The 15,000-nt window shown below is 36.3% G+C and overlaps 1 protein-coding gene across 1 annotated transcript in view; it reads right to left on the bottom strand.

Moving 5' to 3' along the window:
* Positions 1-3,663: 3,663 nt before the first annotated feature.
* Positions 3,664-15,000, bottom strand: part of LOC125026513 — a 68,933-nt gene continuing 57,596 nt past the window's right edge. The window contains exons 3-5 of the mRNA XM_047615001.1: positions 7,964-8,115; positions 7,534-7,801; positions 3,664-5,850 (exon numbers count right to left, since the gene is read on the bottom strand). Coding sequence (XP_047470957.1) covers positions 4,468-5,850; positions 7,534-7,801; positions 7,964-8,115 — 1,803 coding nt within the window. The 3' untranslated portion in view covers positions 3,664-4,467. The remainder of the gene's footprint in view (positions 5,851-7,533; positions 7,802-7,963; positions 8,116-15,000) is intronic.

Genomic DNA, 15,000 nt, shown 5'->3' on the forward strand with positions numbered 1-15,000 from the left:
TAATGATACTAATGACAGTAATACTAATGACAATAATAGTGATGATGAAGATACTATTAACTTTAATAGTAATAATGATAAAAATAACAATAATAGTAATAATAATTACAATAATGATAATAATGATAATAACAACAATAAAAATAATGATAATGATGATAATAATAATAATAATAATAATAATAATAATAATAATAATAATAATAATAATAATAATAATAATAATAATGATAATAATGAGGATAATTTGAATAGTAATAATGTTAATAATAATAATGATGATAATAATAATAATTATAATAATAATTAACTATAGTTGTAGTAGTAGTAATGATAATGATAGTAATAATAATGATAATAATAATAATAACAATAATGATATTAATAACAACAATAATAATAATAATAATAATAATAATAATAATAATAATAATAATAATAATGCTAGTAATAGTAATAATAATACTAACAATAATATAATAATAACAACAATAATGATAATAACTATGGCAATAATAATAATGATAATAATAATAATAATAATAATAATCATTATTATAATGATAACAATGATTATAATAATAATAACGATATTAGTACTAATAATAATAATAATAATAATAATAATAATAATAATAATAATAATAATTAAAACAACAATAAGAATAATAATGATAATAACAGTACTAGCAATAGTAATAGTAATAATAATGATAACAATAATGATAATCCCGCCCATCACTAATACATTTCAGAATTAGTTATTATAATAATGAAAATTATGATAACAACAATGATAATATTAACAATAATAATATTATTATTGTTATTATTAATGATAACAATGATAATGATAAAAATAGTAATGGAAATGAGAATATCAATAATAATAGTAATAATAATAATGATAATAATAATGATAATAATAGTAATAATAATAGTAATAATAATAATAACAATAATAATAATAATAATAATAATAATAATAATAATAATAATAATAATAATAATAATAATAATAACAATAAAAATAATAACAGTAAGAGTAATAGTAAAAGTAATAATAATAATAACAATAGCAATGATCCTGCCCATCACTAATACACTTTAGAAATTAGTTGCACAGATTTACGGATTCAAATCGCTGAGAGGTTGCTCGGTATTTAGTGTCTGATACTGCAGTGTATTGACATTGCAGCCATTTAGGCTCTATCCCTCTTAACTGACATTATAATTAATTCAAACACCCACAGAGGTTGTATTTCGTCAGTGTATATGCCTATGATCACATTCCCCTACCAATTCGCATTCAAGATCATACGTGCATATATGTGTGCTCTTCAAATTACAAATGAATTGGGAAATTTTGCACCACGTTGCCCCCAGCCGCTTTACCGAGGATTTTCTCAATCGAAGATCTTCAGAGCAAGTTGAGGCAGGTTGTGACATCAAACAAGAGTGCTTATGGCTTGTCAATATAGTACAAGAAATAAAATATGTTACAAGTTCTAGGATTAATAAATACTACAATTATTTGAAAATGACAAGCCCAAATGACGTTCAACGAAACGGAATCATTCATGAGGAGTGTGAAAATAAATTGTAGACGTGAGCGCTGTGTTATGTGTGCGATAACTGTTATCTGCTCTTGCACAACAATGGAATAAAAACGGACAAGTGGAAGAAAGTAAGAATTTCCTTTTCCCTCGTCTGCTTCTCGTTAGCATCCGATTTGTAGAATCCTAATACGTTTCCTGAATCTCTCAGCTGACGCTGGTACTGGTGGTGTCCCGGTGAGCCACGCCAATGAGACGCAATTTAGGGTTAATGCCGGCTTGAAACGGGGATCTCGCCTGAACGCGTCTGGCATTATCTGACGTGTCGCTGTGTGCCGCCGAGATGACGGTGAGCAAATGTTTGTTCTCATGAGGCCTGTCGCTCACATGGCAAGTTTAAGCCGTGGTAAAGTAGGGAAATTGGTGTCAGTAGGAAATGAATTTAGATCAATGTTTTAATCATCACCCACGTTTGGTTAGCGAAAGATGTTGCTCTAAATGCCTTGTCTCCTCCGAAACAAAACCAGTTTTTTCGCTTTATTTACGCTCGCAGTTACCGCGAAAAATCAAATTAGACATACAAGGTCATGTTGTACTTGCTGTCTCGCTCGGTCTGAGAAGATCTTAAGAGATTATAGCTCAGGAACATCAGATTCTGTATATGAGAACAACGGAAGAATAAAAGCATCTTAGCATTTCAGGTATTATCTTACAGGCGGTAAGACTATACTGAATTGACCCTTGCTCCTCTGCTTTACAAATAAATGTATAAAACGACAAACATAAAACGCATTGCTCCTGAATTTTCATCCCCGTTATTTATACCTTTTTCTGGAAACAGGTGTAATGAATCAATAACGATTCCCGAATTTGAACAGAGCTGGTAGACATCAAGCATTCTAAATATTTTATTTATTTTTTTTAAACAGGGACACATTTTCTACCGGCCAATAATATCTGCCTTTATATATTCATCTTTTAAAAATGTTTTAAGTAAGTTATTAGATAACAAACATACCAGATTGAGAGCCGTTACAATGGCCAAGATGTGTGTGTGTGTGTGTGTGTGTGTGTGTGTGTGTGTATACATACACTCACAAATACACACACACAGTAAGTAAGTAAGTCGCATCTCATTATCGATCATTTGCGTCCACTGGTCTTGTCATTCAGATATCATTTTTCTAAGAGGTTCGTTCAAGCATTTGTTTCTGAAACGTCTATTTCTTTTACACGATTAATACTTATAAAGTGTGATATTAAATATTATATAAGAACAGTGTGAGTGTGTGTGTGTGTGTGTGTGTGTGTGTGTGTGTGTGTGTGTGTGTGTGTGTGTGTGTGTGTGTGTGTGTGTATGTATGTGTGTATGTATCTTGTATGTATGTATGTATATATGTATATATGTATGTATGTATGTATGGTTGTATGTATGTATGTATGTATGCATGTATGTATGTATGTATGTATGTATGTATGTATGTATGTATGTATGTATGTATGTATGTATGTATGTATGTATGTATGTATGTATGTATGTATGTATGTATGCGTTTATGTCTGTATATGTATATGTGTATATATACATATATATATATATATATAAATATAGATATAAAAACACACACACACATGTATGTATATGTGTGTGTATATGTATATGTGTACATATATATATATATATATATATATATATATATATATATGTTTATATATACATATATGTATGCATATATATATATATATATATATGTGTGTGTGTGTGTGTGTGTGTGTGTGTGTGTGTGTGTATATGCATATATACATATATATATATATATATATATATATATATATATATATATATATATTTGCATATATATACATATATTTGCATATATATATATATATATATATATATATATATATATATATTACATTTATACACACACACACACACACACACACACACACACACACACACACATACATACACACACACACACACACACATACCCACACACACACACACACACACACACACATATATATATATATATATATATATATATATATATATATATATATATATATATATATATATAAGACATAGAGTGTATATGTTCGCGAGTGTGTTTGTGTGTAATAAATTTGTCGTCTAGATTTAACTCCCAGAGAAAGACACTGGACACTCACATTACGCCCACATATATCTCCTTCTCATCTTCATATCCAAAATAGCACCACCCTCAGCTTTAAAATGAAAATTACCACTTAAAATTACGTCCTAACAGACACATGTTGCAAAATCAAAATTGTATAATAACAGTCCCTTACTATGAACGCGGATTTACCTTCCAGAGTAGGAAACTGACATAAAATTACATTTGAAAAATGTCACTGAGACACACAAATGCTGAGTTCAATCAGTGACCCGTAAAACAACTGTAGTATCGTTTCTTAAATATGTATATAAATCCAATAAATATTCCAGTCAGTTATTTCCAAGGACACTTTAAAGGAGGCACACGTTCGTTGCATGAACACTCGAAGCACATGTTAAGTCGCACTGTAGGTCATATGGTCAAGGCTTTTTATGGCACAGTATTGACTTAGGTGAAAAATCCCTGCCCCGAAAAGGGTGTAAGAAGGCACTAAAATTCCTGATACTCGTAATTCAATCACTATATGCTATTTCATTGTTCTAGAATAAAATACTCAACAAACGTATTTCATTAGGTATGGACTGCCACTACAAAGTCCTGATATTACGTGACTTTAACTGGTCACTCATCTGTGATGAATTGCATATTGCTTCTATTTGTATGGTTGAGTTGTACCACGTAAAATTAAATGCAGTATATTTTCAATCCTTCAGACACAAATCACCTGTCACTGATATCACGGTGAATCAATGCACTTAAAGTCTACGTTACGCCACAAGTGTTTCACCGGGGGAATCAAGTTTTATCAATTTAAGAGGAACTTCTGTTTTTGTGGGCTTCATTTGCGTTTCACTTTCTATCATATCATTTGCCTTTGGCTCTTCGTCCTCTTCAACCGGTTCTTCCTCTTCATCAGTCCTCTTCAGCCATTTCTCATCTACCTTTTCATCCTCGCTCTCCACGACATCGGCGATATCATCACTGGGATTATAAATGATCTCACTCTTGTCCATCTTCCTCTTCCTTCTAACGGTGAGGTCCATGGGCTGGTCGTGTGAGGCGGCGGCGGAGGTCACAGGGGGCGCGGGAGGCGAGGCTGCCGGGGACACGCTTGGCTGGGCCTGGGATAGCCCTCTTCCGGCTGCGCCCCCGTCGAGGGGGTTGCTGTCCTGCCTCTGGACCTGCAGCACGGCGTCTAGGAATCGTTTCTTGGTCATGGCGTCGTCCTTGGGGAGTCGCAGCGGCGACCTGGAGCTCGTGGCGTCAAGCGGGCTGTACATGGTGCTCTTAAAGCCATCTATGGCGCTCGGAGGAAGGGATCCGCCGAAAGACGGATAGAACTTGGCCAGCGGAGGGAAGGGGAGCATGGACGGCCACAGCGGAGGGTAGGGAGGGAACGGGAAAATGTTGTTATTGAGAGAATTGTACAGGAGGTCAGCATTGGTCGGCATTCTCGCCGTTGACGTCACCGGGGCTTGGTCACGCGTGTACACGGAGGTCTGACTATTGACTGCTTTCAGGAAGGACAAACGCTCCTCCTCAGACATCAGGATCCCGACGCCTTTTTTCTCGGACGCGAATTTCGGAGGCGCCTCCCGCCGACTCTTCTCCACGTCGCCGTGGACAGACAGGGCAAGCTCGGTCTGCTCGTATTCCGGTTTCAGAGTTTCCTCCTTGACCGACGAGACCGCCTCGTGCTCGCTCTGGTGACTGCCTTTGGCGCCTCCGCTTGCAGCCTCCATGCAGCAATCAGCTGGCGACCGAAGCTGCTCGCCCTTAATCTCGCTGGACAGCTGATCCTTTCTCTCGAGGGTGACCTCCGTGTCACTCCTCCTCGAAATCTCTCGTATTCTCCTCTCCCATTCGAGGACGGCCAGCGGCCCGAGTCTTGCCTCGACCTCGGGGGCGACTTGCCTGAGAGCGTCAAGGGCATCCAAGTCATGACTGCGGCGCAGGGGGTCGATCTCCACGGACCTCCTGAGGGTGTCGAAGTCGGGCGTCCTTCGGAGACTGCCGAGGTTTTGCGAGCGCCTGAGGGCTTCCAGGACCTGCTCTCTGTAATGGGACTCGAAGTCTGGACTAGGAGGGTGATGCCCCTGGCCGCGAGTGAGGGCGCTCAGGGCCTCCTCTTGCAGGCGACGCTCCACTTGCTGAAACATAATGTTGCAAAAAGTATTCAGAATAAATAACATTTTGCTAAAAAACATTATCTGTATATATACACAGATTTATGTGTGAGTGAGTGAGTGTGTGTGTGTGTGTGTGTGTGCGTGTGCGTGTGCGTGTGCGTGTGCGTGTGCGTGTGCGTGTGTGTGTGTGTGTGTGTATGTTATATATATACGGGATATATGTACACATCCAGTATATGTACATATGATAATTCTACAAGTATGTAGTGTATGGTCATATACATCTTCAGATTAAATCTTATTTAGCTAAAAATTAGTTTTTTTTTTTTTTGCGGCTGTTTCAAAAACTGTTTAATTATTTGCAATGAATGACCTTTTCCTAAGGCCGTTGAAGATAAAGGATTTTTTTTTTAAGAATGTTTAAAAGATCTGATAAGTTATTCACAAGCATCCCATAAACGACCAAGGTTTTCGTTCATTTTCTCTTTTTTGGAACATAATGTCACTCATTTAGTTCATTTTCATCATTATTCGCATCGTTACTATTTGTATCACTGTTTTTATCAACGTTATGATCAATATATTCTTTTTGTTATTATTACCATTATTTTTATCATAATCATTATTATTATTATCATACTATTAACATTATTATCATATTATTACCATACTATTAACACTATTATCATATTATTATCATTACAGTTATTATGGTTGTTGTCATTATTACTGCTAAGATTGTAATCACCACTGTCATTGTCATTACTGTTATTATTAGTATTATTGGTTTTATCAATATTTTTCTTATCTTTATTATTATTTTCATTATCATTATTATTATCCTTTTATTATTATACTAATATTATCACCATAATTACTATGATATTTATCATAATCAGTAATAACAATAATATTATAATAACTATTATTATTTCTTTGTTATTATTATTATCATTCTTATTATCATTTTATTATTATTACCATTATCATTATTATTATTACTATTGCTATCATTATTATTGTTATTCTTATTATCATTATTTTTATCATCATTATTAGCATTAGCATTAGCATTATTATTGTTATTATTATTATTATAATTATCATTCTCATCATTATTATCATTACTATTATTATCATTAAATCGTAATCGTCATCGTCATCTTCATTATCACTATCATTATTATCATACTATTATCGTTATTATTATCCTCACCCTCATCATTATCATCATCTTCCTCATTATTATCATCATCATCTTCATTCTCACCAGTATTGTTATGATCATTATTGTTCTTATCATCGTCACTATTATTACAATCCTCATTACAGGTTGTTATCAGCTATCATTATTAATGTTGTTGATATTGACGAGGTTACGAGCATTACCATGTTTAGCATGATTACCACTGTCATTATTATTTATCATCAGTTGTTATTACTTTCTATTTTTACATTCATTATTCTTATCAGATTTTTCTTATTATCATTTTTCTGTCAGCATTGTCATCGTTTGTATCGTCATGATCATTATGGTCAGTGTCGATATCATTAACATTATTTGTTTATATAATTATCATTATAATCCATCCTAATCTTCTATATACCTATCATTAACCATTTTTTGTCGTCATCAATAGCATGGATGGTGAATAAAATTCCAAACAAAATATCATTCTGCGGTTGGTAATATGCTCAACTCACCGCGTTCAGCTGTGACGCGGTTGTCAGACCAGACAGCGAGGTTTGGAGGTCTTGGCCGTGCAACTCCGGAGGCCCCTGCAGCTGGGGCGCGGCTCGCACGGGGCCGTCCCGCCCCATGGAGTCCCGGAGATGAGCCGACACGAAGGGCAGCGACCCATCCTGCAGCGTGGGGGTGATGGGACTGCGAAGGGCGGGAGTCTGCCCGTTGAAGGCCGCCTGCTCTTGGAGGAGGCAGTGGATCTTGAACCAGTTGGAGCGTCTGCCGTACCTGGAAAGGGAAAGAAATGCCTGGTTGGGACTTCTTTTACGCCCTCCGGTCTTACATCTCGCCAAATAACCTTAACACCAGTATCATTCCTTTCATGTTCATGCATCTTTACATCCTCTATTCGTCGCCTGTCTATCTCCTCTCGCCCCTTTTCTCTCTTACCTCGACCCACTCTTGGACATGCCGACCATAATGCACTTGCGGAGTCTGCAGGCCTTGCACGACGTCCTGTTCTGCTTGTTGATGACGCACTGGCCGCCGTTCTTGCACTCATGCACCTGCGACAGGTTGTTGTACGTCCGGCCGAAGAACGACTGGAAAAAATATATGTGCATATATTAGTACCGCTTTCCTTTTCACCGCTCTGGCTTTTACCCTAATGATCATCGTCAAGATAATCGGCATCGCTGTCACTACCATTATCAGCGGTAGTTCAGTCATTATTGTCGTCACTAACATTATTAATACTATGATTCTTATCACTATCATCATCATGATATCATTATTCCCAATATCCGTAGCATCATCGTCATCACTATTATAATCAACATAATCATGGAAATCATTATCATTGTTTTTATTGATGTTACTATTACCCTTATCAATATCATTATTTATATAACTTTCATAATATTCATCATGAATATTTTATTATCATTTTATTATTATTATCATTATTATTATTGTTGTTGGTAGTTGTAGTAGTAGCACCATTATTATTATTACTATAATTATTATCGTTATTATTATTATTATTATTACTATTACTATTATTATCATTATTATTATCTTTATCATTATCATTGTTATTATTATAATTATCTTCATTGTTGTTATTATGGATGTTGTTTGCATTATTAATTTCATTTCATCATTATCATGATAATAATTATTATTATCAGTCACATGATTATTACCATTATTACTAATGTCATAATCATCATCATTATTATTAGTAATATTATCATTATTATTATTATCATAATCATCAATGGATTTGTGCACTGTTCTCTGTAGTACTTTTTGTTACATGCAGATAGCACCACGTGCGTTCAGCAGCAAGGAGTCTATGAATAGGCCCTTGTGACCGCTCCTGATTTCCGCATTCCTCGAAATTGCGGGAGAATTTGTTTTTCTTTCTTATGCTATCGATATCGATTCTGTTATTTTTATTGATATTATGTTTATTATGTTGTTATTAAAATCATGGTAACATAAAATACAATGAAATAATAGAAAAGATACTTTTCAAAAATCAAGGAAAAGGGTAAACAGGTGAGAGAAGTAGGACTAATAACTGACTCGGTGACAAAGCACTTGTAGAGCCATCTATGTGTAAATGCATTAAATAAACTTATATAACGGTGGGCATGGCATGTATTCTTTCCATCCCTGCCGATTGGATAAACAGTATTTTTAATATCAATCTATAAATTTACTGTACGCTAAAATCCTCCCCAAACCACAGCGCTAACCTGTGCCAGGGCCGCTTACAATGACCATACCTCAGACTGCGTTCCTAAGGTCATGTTAGCATTAGATTCGGGATCACGAAAAGTAATAGTATGTAAATATCTCTATATAAATGAAAAAACGATGCATCCACACCACGAATTTTGAGAGGAGAATAGTTGTGGGCGAATCGTGTGGATTTAATCAACTGCAGAGTAAGAAATACCTAATGTTTTAAAAATGTCATTGGTAACACTGAGCAAATTGTCCGAGAGTAAAAGAAAACGATTGGGGGGAGACGCTCTTCCTTTGTCTTTCACGAGAACCTTCCACAAAAATATCATTACCACGACTTTTCTGCTTAAGGCTACGCTAATATATTTTATCTTAGGCGAAGGAAAAGACAAAGAGAACGAAAAGTAAATATTTGTCGTATTCTGACACAACATCGGTGTTTTGCTTCTTTGTTTTTGCGGCAACATTTCCCGCAAAAAAAAAAAAAACTATCCCTGGTGTTGCTAGCTGTGTAATATTTGATTATATTTCATTTTTACTTCCTTGGCCAGATCAGTTGTAGTGTCTATGCAAAGTAGTAGCGATCAGTGTCCAGTTGCAACGATGCTTCACAGAATCATTGAAACATATCTCATATTCTTCAGCGTCCAACACGGTTTCAGATACATGACAATATTACCGGCAACGTTGGACCCTCAGTGACACTTGTCTTAGGGGGAAAGAGGGGGATCCTGACAAAAATCTAAAATAAATGTCCTTACAAACAGCAAGTGAAACCACACACGGAGAAATACTTAAACCTAGAATATTTCCTCCTCGAATGAAAGCTGGCACTTGAAGTTGCGAAGGGGAACGCAGGCCCCTGGAACTGACATACGCGAAGAGAAAAACAAATAGATAAGCAGCCTTACAAACAGACACACAGAGACGGGGTTGAAACGCACATATTTGGGTTGTTACATAAATATCTTTTGTTCTAGATATTTACGGTTCATGGCACTTGGCTCGAGACGGCCAGGACTTGGGGCAGCCCGGCGTGGGTCATTACGACTTTATTGTCTCGGTCGTGCGCGGCCGCGGTCGGGACTGCAGGTCGTCCACCAGGGATGCTTGTGCGCCCTTTGTTGTTCTGCGTCCGCGCCGTTGTTCTCGCCGCCCTGGGATTTCCACCAACATCTCTTCCGTCCTCATGTGTAAAGTCGCTGCTAATGTTGTGGTCGATGAGTGATATTTAATGACGGTTATGGTCATCATTGTTGGTTTTACAATTTATAAAATACAGTACAAGATAATACCGGACGCTTGTTAGTTTCCTTTCCTCAAGAATATGGCTTTGCCTTTTTCTTCCGAACTGTGTCTCCTCTTCATTCGAAAAAGTCTCTTTTGCCAAGATGCTCGGTTACGTCGGGCGTGGCGGCTTTTCTTACTAACGTCTCCTTTGCTCTCTATTCTCCCCATCAATCCCCCCCCCCCCCTCTCTCTCTCTCTCTCTCTCTCTCTCTCTCTCTCTCTCTCTCTCTCTCTCTCTCTCTCTCTCTCTCTCTCTCTCTCTCTCTCTCTCTCTCTCTCTTTGTACACACAGACATAAAAATATAGAGATTTAAACAGATACATACATGCACACACAGTCATCTATCTATATCTATTTCTATCTATCTATGTATCTATCTATGCATATGCATATGTATATGCATATAAACATACATGCATCCATGAATATATATATATATATATATATATATATATATATATATATATATAGGGAGAGAGAGAGAGAGAGAGAGAGTGCGTGGGTGTGTGCATTTACTTATATATATACATATATAAATATATATAAATATATATATATAGGTACATAAATATCCTCCATCCGCACACAAATAAAATCGTTTCCTGCGAAAGAACAAACTCCGTGAGCCTGAAACGAGGCCCACGAGCGCAGCCTAGGTCTGCGTGCGAAGAGGCCGCCGTACAAGATCGGTAATGATGCCACGAAGGAAGATTTGGGCTTCCCTCGTGCCGCGACTCTTGCTGTTTTCGCAGACTCGGAATTGCTCTTCTCCGGCCTCCATTTCATTTTGATATATACATACATATATATATATTTATATATATATATATATTATTTATATATATTATATGTATACATTATTATATATATACATATACATATATATGCAATATTTTATTTATATATATACATATATATGCAATATTTTATTTATATACATACATATATATACTTATATATACACATGTGTGCATATTTTTGCCTATTTTTTGTGTGCGTGTGAGTGTGCATATATATATATATATATATATATATATATATATATATATATATATATATATATATATATATATACATATATATACATATATGTATATATATATATATATATATATATATATATACGTGTGTGTGTATGTGTGTGTGTGTGTGTGTGTGTGTGTGTGTGTGTGTGTGTGTGTGTGTGTGTGTGTGTGTGTGTGTGTGTGTGTGTGTGTGTGTGTCTTTTATTGTTAACACAGATTAAAAAAGAAACGAAAAAATACACGATCTATTGCTTGGGAACTATTTTTTCTTTAATGTGCCGTGAAAGAACCACAATTTGGTACATTCTCCTTGAGTAACCGCTTGGGAAGAATCCCATTTTAGCGAGTGGGTTTGGTAATAATCCCTGTCTACCGAACCGTGACCAGTTTTCCAAACTCCTTTGATGTTTACAATAACTGCGGGTGCGCGGTGTTTTCATTACGAAAAATACGTATTATTCAATCTGTGGGCATTGCATTTATTGACATTTTTTACACGCACATGTATTTACGTACATGTGTGTTTGTGTGTGTGTGTGTGTGTGTGTGTGTGTGTGTGTGTGTGTGTGTGTGTGTCTGTTTGTTTGTGGGGATTTGTCTTTTTATTGGTTTATTTGTTTCTCTTTGATTTCTATGGCGCCGATTCTATCGTTTAGTTTCCAGACTACAATATGTATATATTCTCGTTCGTCTGTTTTTCCCCTGCATCCGTTCTCTTACAAATCCCTGCCTTATTTACGCCATTTCCCCTTTCCGGGCAGGAGCGTGGGTCGAGAGAAAAGCGGAGCCGAGGTGCCTCGTGCTCCTCGCAGCGCAGGCGAGTGTCACGGTTCGCCAGGACCCTGTAGTGAACTTGTTGTGTATGGGTCAGGGATACGGCCTCTATTAACACGTAAATACACCCCACCCCCACACGACCGCCGCAATCACCACGGAATACCAGCGTGTGGAATTGTTAATTGCACACGCCGGATAACTTATTGTGCGTTATTTACGGTCGAGAGAAGTGAAACAATTACAAAGACTTTTGGATGGTTCACTCAAGTCTCGAGTCGTCCGCTCTCTTCGGACGCCCAAGGTGGCCGCACTTGTTAGGCTGGCGGTGAATATTCATGTTTTGCTTTTCAAAAAATGTGGCGATTTTGATACCTTTGGCGGTTATGCTTTTCACAGTAGGTGGGGAAAAGTTGACGTTTGTTTAAAACCCGTAAAAAATGTTCAAGTGTTTGTTCAACACATATTCAAAGATTACGTTTTTACCAACAGATGCAGTATATGCAATGATAATAATGATGATAATAATGATAATAATAATAATAATAATAATAATAATAATTATTATTATTATTATTATTATTATTATTATTATTATTATTATTATTATTAACAATAATGATAATAGTCATATCAATAATAATAATAATAATGATAATGATAATAAAACAATAATGATAACAGCAACAAAACAGCTACAACAACAATAACAATAATAATAATAATAATAATAATAATAATAATAATAATAATAATAATAATAATGAATAAGCAATAATAATAATAATAATAATAATAATAATAATAATAATAATAATAATAATAATAATAATAATAATAAATAAACAATAATAATAATAATAATAATAATAATAATAATAATAACAGTAATAAGAATATTAATAATTATAACAATAAAGAGCCCACACAGAGTAACCGCACGGCCCTCGAAATCCTGCGAAAAAGACGAAAGACAAAGGAGTTGGGAAAAGTGAAAATGAAGAATCCCGAAGAGGTAACAGGAGCCCATCGGAGGACGCCAGGAGGAGGAAGATCAATGATGAAACGGCGTTTTTATTATGTGCTAATCAAGTCGTCGTCCCTTCTAAGAGCGAGCATCTGTTCTAGGAGAAGGAGTGGCCGGAGAGTGACGTGGAGCTGTACTTGACCGTGCTCAGGTGGGGAGCCGTACCTGTCTTTGGTCAAGCGAGGATGGTGCTTCAGGCTGATCCCTCCCACGCCCCCCCCCCCCCCCCCCACGCCGCCCGCCGCCCGCCGGATATTGGCGTTGCGTCTGGGCCCGCTCCCTCGCCTCCTCCGCTCTAATGCTTTGTTTTATCTCGTGGCAGCGGGAGACGGACTGCAAATAATGGCAAAGGTCTTGGGTGACTCGGATTTCCTCTAGGGATGAACTGGAATCGCAAACGCTAATTCATTCGTTAATTGGGTTGTAGATGTGATAATTACTATCCTATGGGGAAAATGTACCATAAACGATTTGTTTACATTCTTTTATGAACAGGTATGTAAAATGATTGTAATATATCTGGCCAGAATCAAGTCCTTGCGTGCTAGAGAACACAAGTATCATGGGAAAACAGTAAAATATGATAATGGTAACGGTTTACATTGAGGTTGATAATACAATTAAAGTTGTTTTTCATGTGTGCGTGAGTTTATGTTCGTTATAAATCTCTATATGTCGCATTTTGTTCTGTTTGCTTTTGTATGTATACAACGGTAGTTTTGTATATCTGATTAACATGTGTGACGGATTTGGTAAAAATAATTCACATGAGCATATATCCACTTCTCATGCGCCCAGCTTCAGTTTCCTTCTCGCGGATTTTCCTTCACGTGTCTCATTTGAAACGTGCGTGCACCTGTCGTTTCCGTGTTTAGCATCATAACATGAAGTCCGTTCGTCGTTCGCCGTTCTTCGCAACAGGAAGTCGAACGCCATCACAACTCCACCTCCCCCCTCACCCACCTCCTCCGCCCCACTTCCCACGAAGCACCCTCGCTGGGTCTCTTCTTGCAGCAGACAAAAATGGACTTGTTTTATTTCACGATAGCATATCGACAGCGTCTCCGGGGTGGTGCCGTATGGCTGAGTGTTTGTGCAGAGTTTGTTATCGGCCGAGCAGCGAAAGGCCATGAAAGCTGCGTTTCCAGATACGTGGTCAAGTATACACGCCACAAGACTGTTTTGTTTGTTTGTGTGTGTGTGTGAGGGGGGTACGAACGTGTCCTTGAATGAGTGTCATGCACGCAAGCATCGACAAAGGAGTGCTTGAATGTGTTTGTATGTCACATATCTTCTGTTCTTTTATCGTCATAATATTATATGTCAAGTGTTTATTATAAATATACCCTTTTATTTTTTTTTCATTCAAGTCCTTTGTTTTACTTGACATTTTTAGAACTTACTGTTATTTTCTTCAATTCGACTTTTCTCTCAGAAGCATTAGTGAAAATACTCCTTTGCAGCTTAAAGAATGTTACCATTGGGTTTTGTTAATTTAATTCTGTAGTGCAAATTTTAGGTTGACATTTTCCTTATTTATGCAAGAAAGGGCATTATTTGTTGTTTCTAAAGTATTTGATTATATTATAATGCACACCTACACTCTGTCTGTGCC

This window comes from Penaeus chinensis, chromosome 6 (genome assembly GCF_019202785.1).
Source record: "Penaeus chinensis breed Huanghai No. 1 chromosome 6, ASM1920278v2, whole genome shotgun sequence".
Lineage (NCBI taxonomy): Eukaryota > Metazoa > Arthropoda > Malacostraca > Decapoda > Penaeidae > Penaeus > Penaeus chinensis.